The following is a 9532-nucleotide window of genomic DNA, read 5'->3' as shown; positions in this document are numbered from 1 at the left end:
TGGCCCTCTTTCAGTATTTTTGCACATAGAAGGTTTCTTTCCATCCTCTCAAGGCTTTACATATTCTGTTTCCTCTGCTTGGAAAGTTCTCTCCATCACCATATCCTTTGTCTTATTTAAATGAAGGCACAGTGAAGCTCAACCCAGTGTTACCTCCTGAAGAAAGACTTCCCCGAGTCTCGAGTCTTCCTCCTCCCAAAGTCAAGTGCTCCAAAGCAATACATTTAGCTTAAGGGCAAGAGCAAAGTACCATATTCCACTTTGATATTCGGTGGTAGCTATTTGGAAGGGAGCTAGGGTTTATATTCTAACCGATTTTTACATAACACAACTAAATTGCCTTTTCCAAGAAACAGAACCCTCTGTTTTGAAGGGAGAATTCTGAAGAAAAGATGTCCTTCTGAATGAAAAAAAAAATATTAATTAACATCAGCCGAATTAAGTTATGTCCCTTATATTTCCTATTGACATCTGTTGGTCCTGCCTACTATTCAACTTTCTGAATCATGAATGTCTTTTTTTCTTGGAATCAAGAAAAAAACATAGTATAAAAGGTATTACCAGTAGTCCCTACTTGAGTCTAGTGTTTATTGAGAGAAAGGAGGGATATGAAAATTCACTAGCCCTATTTCTATATAAGAATTAGTGTTGGCTATACTAACAATCATATCTTTGCTTCATAATAACCATTATTATTACACTAACAATAGAAAATTTATGTTAATTTCTAAATTTTTTCATGGCTAAGTCCTTTTTCTACTTAATTATACCTAGAAATAAGTGCCTCTAGGTTTTATCAAATGATAAAATATTCATAATCTAACAAAGTTTAATTCTGTTTCTAACTTGAAGGTACTATGAAAAAAAAGTTTTATCCCTTGTCTGTTCTCTTATAAGTAGAGATAGAACGAATAAGTAAATAAGTACATTTCTCGAAATGTACTTCAACCCTGCTTTTTTCCTGGTAAATTGTACTTCTTGAGGCCTTCCATGATCTCCGATCTAAATGATCTCTCTGTAATTTTCTCTCATAGCATCCTGTTCTTTTCATTCACAGTATTTACCATTATTGTAATTACACATTTCTTTCTTTAAATACAATACAGATATTCACCTTAATGGGGCCTTGCTTGGTTTTTTTTAGCATTACTATCTTGGATCTACTGCAATGACTGTCTGGCAAACATGAGACACTTGAGGAAATTTATTGAACAAATAAATGAGTGAATCCAAACCAGCCAAATGCTATCCGTATGTGAACCCTTCAGAGAACATCCTATCTTTGTTAAGATAGTTACTTCCTCTTCCATGCTCTTAGATCTCTTGTATTATAATTTGTAATATCGTAGTGTTATGTATGTACATTTTCTTCCTTTCTAAACAATGAGTTCATGATGTAGAGACACTACTCTCTCTCGCCTTTTTTGTACCCCTCATTCTAGACACATAGGATATCCTCAATAAATCTTTGTTGAATGATGCAACCATTTATAGTATATTACTCATTTAAAACACATTCAAAAATGTCTTAAGAAAATGAGAATAATATACATGTGCAAAATACTCTACATTGTGAATGGATGTCCATATGGACATTTATTTCATCATGATCGTGTATTTGCTTCAAAACATTACATTCCATGTATTCCCAGTTGTTCCTGTAGTTACTTCTAGTTTTGGAAAGAATTATTTTCATATAAAATTTCTTAACATTTATTATAATGACTGATGAATACTAAAAATTTTTAAAACAAAGACTAATGGTTAATATTAAAATTCAGTTTTAATGAGAATTTCCTATAAAATTCAAATGAGTTGTTGAGGTTCACATTTAAACAAGAGGCCTTCAGATTAAAAACAATCCTAAATTCACCTCCTAAGACAGGAATCAAGATTTTTCTACTGAATGTTCACCTCTCTGGTATACATTTAATTCTGTCTATAAGAAGATATCATTATTCAATTATTTAATAGATCATGACATCCATTTGATATATCTCAGGGCCTATATTATTATATATTATTAAAGCTTCAGAAACATTTATATTTGCAAAATGCTTTGTGTTATACAAATTAGTGAATCTAATTTTATCCTCAAAGCCTGGAAATGCCAAGAAATGCATAATCGACTGTCTATTTTTCTTCCAAGGAGCTAACATATATATAATACATAATAACATATATATTATATATAAATGATGACTATATATACACACATGTAATATATATGTATACATATACATATGTATATATGATAGCTACTAATACAATGTGTGTGTGTATATATACACTTATATATATGCATGTAATATAGTATATATCAAATATATTCCAGCCATCAAAGACATTTAGAATTTATATGCACACACAAACACAATTTATCATCTAGGAAAAGAAGCAAATACCCACTGAAGGAGATCTTAGTAAATCCTGATGTTGCTTCACTACCATCTCTGGTCACTTACCCTATCTATAAAACATAGTGGATTTTATTTTGATCATTAATATATTACTGCACTACTTTCTGTCCCGAAAGATCTTTAGCTAACACAGGTGGTATAGTAAGCACATATAAAACATTCTTATCTCTGGTATTGTGTTACCCTTTAAAATATTCCAAATAAACCTATCTAGTTTACTTCTCAAATGGTGAACACAGACAGACTGAATGTGTCTTTCATACATATCTTAATTTCATAGATTAATAGTTTTATGGTGACACAAAACCCTCCTAATAGGAGGAAAAAATTACTTCTTGGAAAAATAAAGAATGCTTTCTCTGAAGACATAGACCCATTTGGACAATGATACAGACTTAGCGCATGGTACTGTACTCTACTGTTTGAAGTAATTCATGTAGAGCTAAAAAATTAATGAATTACTCACTTTTCCCTTAGGACCCAGACTTATTTTACTTAATACATGTCTATTTCTTTATCTCTAAGAAATTCAACAGAATTATATTTTAAATTTCCAATTAAAAATGTCAAAGTTAAGGGCAACACACATCATGTAAAATGGGAGAGTCAGGAATTATACATTGAATATATTTCATGATTAGTATGATGTATCAGCATTGTTGAAGACCATCTGCTATTACTAACTAAAGCCAGAGATAATTTAATTGATGATCTTTGTTGCATCCCTCATAAACTATAAAGTAAAAACTGCTGTTTAAGCACCTTATACAAATACTCATCCCAAATGCTGACAGTGCACATATATTCTATATTTGGTGCCATTAGAAAACGGAGAATGGCAAACCTGGTCTACAATGTCATTGACTTTATCCCGTTCACAGTCCAGGATTACACGCCGTTCCTTTTTTAACTCCAGATCTTGAAAAAGTGATCGGTAGGTCTCATCTTTCTTGTCATTGTTAATGTTTCCTACATTGATGGCAGTCACTTGCCATTTCTTTTCAGCAGCAGAATCCAGCACAGCTTGCAGTGTTGATAAGCCTAGGAACACAAAGAAAAGTGATGACTGATAAAGATACTCAAAAAACTCTGATTGTGTTGTAAAACTGACAGAGAACATATTTTTAAGGGTGATATTTTGTGCAACTAAGGGGATGTTGACTCCTCTAAAAAGCTACAGCTATGATCTTTATTAACACCTACTTATTTCCACTTCACATTAAAAACTCTTCATGTAAGTTCTCTTGATCTGAGTCATAGGGTCTTACAGCTCTCTCAGTACCTTTTGGATATTACTAATGTGTAATGTCTGTAATACCTCTGGTTCAGGTGAAATCAAAAGACATTACAAAAATTCCTTTCTCCTCTAGATTGGAAAATTGTTTCATTGTATATGATAATCTATCATTTCATATTAATATTCTGAAGAGATTGAGTAGGTTTTCAGTGAGACAAATCTATAAATCTAAGAAATAATATCTGAGCCTGATATATTTCCTTCTATTGTTTTCTACTCAGCAGCTGTTGTTTTTCTCAGCCTTCTGTTATATCTTTTTTTTTTTTGGTACTGGCACTGATCCCATAGAGATTAACATGTTCACCCATTAACCAGATGGCAAGAGTTAGTTTTCTAGTACAGATTTGTTATATTTACTTAACTTCCCAAATGTAAGGCCATTTTACTATTTATTAATAACTATCCTTACAGACCTAGAAAATTTAATTTTCATTTTTAATTGTTCATACATTACCTTGTATGTAGGATTAAGAGCGGAAAATGACTTGAGAATTTATTTCCTAAAGTTAAATCTGAAGTTTAGTACTTGGAAAACCAGTACGTAAACCAGTACTTGTCTTCCACATCACTTCAACTCTTCATGGCCAGCTCAAATCCATTGTTTCTATTAATAGCTTAATGACACAAAATCAAGGCTCCGGAAAGAATTCGGGATTTGTATAACATCATCTTCCTGATTCCAGAAAGACTTGCATCTTTCACAAAAGAATACCAATCCCTTTTTACCTATAAAATGTGGGATTTAGCTACTGTGATCACATCACTCTATAAGCTTTATTCATTTACTAAACTTTATTTAAATTTATTTACCATGGCAAAAATATGTCTATTGTAAATGTTGTTGACAACTATTTGATCTTGGAAAACATCATTAAAAAATTATTGATTGAGTATTGGCCAGGAGTATATAAGATGAACCTAGAACATCTCGTGATACCAGAAAGCAAAGAAGCTCTCCAAAACTGTCAGCGTTATGTCAAAAGACTCGGGAGTCAATTTGATGAGGATTATTTTAAACAAAGATGAGTCCATTTAAATATCTATAAGAATATTAATTGCAAAAACCTTGAATATATAACATATTTTAAATCCATGAATTTGTAATGATATTAAGAAAAAAACATTTGGTAGCCTTTGAAGGATGCTAGGAAACCAAGTCATTATTTTGGAAACAAATAAAGGAAGAGAAACAAGCATTTTCCTGCCTTTCCTATATGAACTATATTCAGAATAAAAATTAATTAAGAAAGATTTTTCTTTTTGGAAAGACTCTAGCTAATAAATGATGAATGAATATAGATTTAGAATTATAACCATCTTGTAGCACCTAGTGAATTAACGACTCAAGGCAATAATCATTACTGCTGCTAACAACACAAAGAGAGAGACAACCCGAAGCTACTTGTCTCCAAATGGCAATGTTCTACACAACTTATGAAGTTCCTGCCAAAACAGTGAGCAGGAATCTCATCAAGCTTCTAGATATAACTACAAATTTATAAGAAATAAATGGCACAGAGTAATATGCTAAGTACCATAGTGTTGTAATCATCAAAATCCAGACTGTGAAAAACTCCGTTATATTATAAAAGCCTTAAAAGATATATTAACCAAATGTTATATATGGACCTCACAATTATCCTGATTCAAGCAAACTGTAAAAGAATGGATGATATTAATGCATGATTGTTATTTGTTTAGATATAATAACATTGTGATTATGTTTAAAACAAAAGAATTGTTCTTTCAAAATACTGAAAGTTTTACAGATGAAATTACATGATGTCAGGTATTTCAAAATAATTGTGAATGGCAGAGGGATATAAATAAAACAAGTTTCCTCATATAGTGGTCATTAATAGAGCTGGGTCAAGAGTCCTTGGGGTCTTTATGTTAACCTCTCTATTTGGTTATTTTAAATATTTCATAATAAAAATTTAAAATAATTTACTTTTATTTCAAATTGGGAAGTGGAATCATAAACTGAACTTAAAATGAGTTTTGTTTTTTTGCAAAACAAAATTAATTTCCTCCATCCACTTTTGTAATAAAAAACATAGGTTAAACAAGAATTTCTCAAGGGAAAATTTAAATAGAGATCATACACTATTATAAAAAATCTATTTATGATAAAACATTTTTAAAAAACTTCATCATTCACCTACAATTTCCATTCACTATAAGTAAATTAAACCCTTTCATGATACAATTCAAATCCTTTTCCTGTTTTTTGGCAATGAAGATAGCACATACAGCTGGTCACCATGATCAATTCAACAGCTATCAGTGTGCTTCAAAACAGTTATTAAGTCTATCCAAGAGTTTTCTAAAACTCTTCTACTGTCTAGGTTCTACTTTTCCACATTCCAATCATTATGCAACTTTTCTTTGTTACCTCTTTAAAAACATTACATCCACAGATGATGGTCTGTATGCTACCCCCATATTATTATATAGCACTTACAAGTGGGTTTCCTTTCTTCTAGACAATAAGTTATTTCATTTTATTTTTATTTTATGATAAATTTTACCACACACTGAAATAAGCTTCAAGTGATAATATTCTTGACATTCTGTCCTGTCTTTCAAAGTATAAGAAATTTTAAATATAAATGACAATTTGTAAATGAATTTCTTCAAGTGATATTTCTAAACCTAACATTTATTGGCAGTTCACCTTGTCAAAGAATATGAGGTATAAAAATCAATAAGAATGCGTTTTAAGAAATGGCTAAGTTTCAAACTCATTCATTCTGTGTGTCAGGAGTAACTCACAGTTGATGTGAATTCTCTACTAAAACTTGCAAAATTAATATTTTCTAACCTATGAAACCTAAAAAAAAATTACATCCATTTATTAAGAAGGCAAACTGTTCAAATAGTTCATATCAGACTTGATGAATTCAATTTTATCAGAAGATACTGAATAATATTAAATCATTTCCTAAGGACAGATGAAGTAGGTCACAAACCATGGCATGACCTGACTCACAATTTAGAGACTGCTGGTCCATGTTTAGTAATCCATATTCCTAGATTTGTTTTTTCAGTAATAATAACTGACCCTCTCAAACTCTCTCTCAACTCGATCTGCCCCTTCCTTATAACTTAAAGCTTTGTATTAAGTATTGTGACTTTAAATTTAATGAATCAACTTGAAATTTAAAAATCACTGAAAATGCATGTTACAACTATTGAGGTGAAATTAAATTCTTCAACATAACACAGAAAAATTCATGCTCTTGATCTCTTGGTACCATATTCTACTTAGGAGAGAGAGTATTATTTGAGATATGCCTCTTTTTCTTTCACCCAAGCTGGCATAGAAGTATCTTTATAAATACATTCATCCCCTAATTCAGAATATAAACATGTATTGACAACAGGAGTTCTATATAAATGTTAGTTTGTTTAAAGCTATTGGTAGATATTAATCATTCAACTCTAATATCTATACTACTATGTTAGGATATTTGAGTTATTATAGCAGAGACTAATTTCTTATTACTGAATTACTTAGAAGAAAACATAAAATGCACAGTTGTTCATCTACAAATAGAAAAAAATCCAGAAATTAATAAATATATTTAAAATATGGTCTATAAAACCTCAAGAACATTACAAGAGTCTAAAATTAAGTTCTAAATTCTCAAACATTTGGTTAAAATAAAGAATGGCTAAACTAAGGTATTGTTGGATGGCATTACTTCCTCATGTGCCTAATTTTTACTGGACTAGTTATAGCTGTAAAACCTATTTTAATCTCCATAAAACTCTTTCAAAGTGTTGCTAGCAGTAGTTCAGCCTCATATTGAGCTAGGGTTAATAACGCTGTGAGAAGTAATAGAAAAGCTATTAGCCTAAAAACAGGTGACGTCTAAATGTCATAGTTTGGACATTGATGGGCAGAATTAAAAATGATTACTGCAAATAGGTATATTTCACTCAGACCATGTCTTTCTTTTTAAAAATATTTTCTTTGTTCCATTTAAAATTCACTGCCCTTATTCATCTTTCAGGAACAGAAATTAATATTCATGATCACTAAATCATGGCAGCATGCCTAGGCCAGATTAGATTAACGTATCCTTCCCTCATTGACTTTCTCAGGAACTTCTAAAAAAAAATTTATAATTTTGAAGCATTTTTAGTCTATGCATGATATCTTCTTGGAACTGGAATCAAATCCTTCAGGAAAACGGTATGGCTCAAAAGTAAAACCAACACGTAAAGACATAAAGCATTAGTTCTGGTTTTATCTACTGTCTATAGAAATGTATTGCCTTAACTTATTGACATTAAGCCAATAAATAAAAACTACATTTTGATTAAATCCTGGTTCAAATTTAGATAAATCTATATTTAATGCATGGACATAGATAACCCCATTACTCTGTAATTAAAAATCTATTGAAGATCTATCTACCTACTCTCCGTGGAGTAGTAAATGCAGCTTTTAGGAAGAGCACTGGGTCATCAAGTAATGCCAGGCTACTGCCACATGGCTTGGAGAAGGAGAAGACACTAGCAGTCCTACAAGGTCACATGGCACCAAATGACAGTTTCAAGATTCCTCTCACAGGTAAACTCGAAATAGTCAAAGATGATCTGTATAAAGATCAGGATACATCTGTGTCCTCTTTTGTTTACTATTGGAATGCATCGTCCTGAACTTGTTGCTCAGCACTTGTGTGGGTAGTTGAATGCAGGAAAGGTTTAATTGTTGAGTAGTGCAGTGAAGAAGCACAGAAATATTTTAAGTCTTTTTCATCTAGTTCAAATTTAGGGCAGAATATTGGAGAGAAATTTTCATGCTTGAGCCCTATGCTGTTCAAAAGAACATTTATGTATTTAGAAATGAAAAATTTAAAATGTTTACCTGATCTAGACTCTCAGAAAAGTTATGATTATTGAATACTAAAAAAGAAAAAAATAACAAGGGAGAAGAGAGAGTACCACATCAGGAACAGACCAAATCATTTGAAATTGTAGCAGGTAGTGATGTAAGTTGAGGAATAAAATCATGGAATCTTTTTTTAAAAAATATGCATATTAAAGGGAATGTAGAAGCATTCTCAGATCACATAACACTGAAATAAAAAGAGGCTTCCTTGAAGTGTAAGAAAAATGGCTTAAGGACCGATGCAAAGAAACCAGGTAACATGATGAATGTATAAATAAACTTTATAATTTAATATGATGGCAAAACTATAAAAATTAAGATAATAATAAGAAAAAATTAAATGCCAAAAATACAATTTCCATGAGCCAAGTAAAACACTACATACAGGTCAAATCTTATGCCAGTATTTTGAGTCTTACACATTTATCACTGAAAATAATTTCAGATGAAAGGCCAATATAATACTCTTCATAATAAAGCATTAGTAGCTACTTGATAAACACTTGAAAATATATTTATAAGGCCATTTTTGGCTTTAATATATAATTACTTAATATTATAACTCTAATGTTCTTTCAACAATGCACTTGAAGTCAATTCAATTTGTATAATTTAATGATGAGATTATCTCATCACTTCAGGTTCATTTAATAATTCTAAAGTATTAATAAAATCATTTTTAAATGTCACAGGTTCTTTTCACAAGTACATAAATCCATCAGTCTCCACTTGATCATTTCCCAGAGCTTTCCTTTCTTCACTGCCTCTCTTCAAATTCTAGAGTTTCTCTTTTTCTATTTATGTTAGCTGGTGTCTATTTAAATTTTCTCAAAAGTTCAGTTTCAACTAGAGGGCATAGCGAGGGTAAAGTATGTCCCTAAAGTAAAAATGCCACCTTCAACCTTGTGAAAC

General features: G+C 31.1%; 1 protein-coding gene across 4 annotated transcripts in view; it reads right to left on the bottom strand.

Moving 5' to 3' along the window:
• Positions 1 to 9532, bottom strand: part of GRIA2 (glutamate ionotropic receptor AMPA type subunit 2) — a 122159-nt gene that overhangs the window by 48651 nt on the left and 63976 nt on the right. For all 4 annotated transcript variants that reach the window (XM_006916997.1, XM_006916996.1, XM_006916995.1 and 1 more), the window contains exon 4: positions 3265 to 3461. In XM_006916997.1, coding sequence (XP_006917059.1) covers positions 3265 to 3461 — 197 coding nt within the window. The remainder of the gene's footprint in view (positions 1 to 3264; positions 3462 to 9532) is intronic.

The sequence above is a fragment of the Pteropus alecto genome, unplaced genomic scaffold (genome assembly GCF_000325575.1).
Source record: "Pteropus alecto unplaced genomic scaffold, ASM32557v1 scaffold166, whole genome shotgun sequence".
Lineage (NCBI taxonomy): Eukaryota > Metazoa > Chordata > Mammalia > Chiroptera > Pteropodidae > Pteropus > Pteropus alecto.
This window is presented reverse-complemented; position numbering and strand designations above follow the sequence as displayed.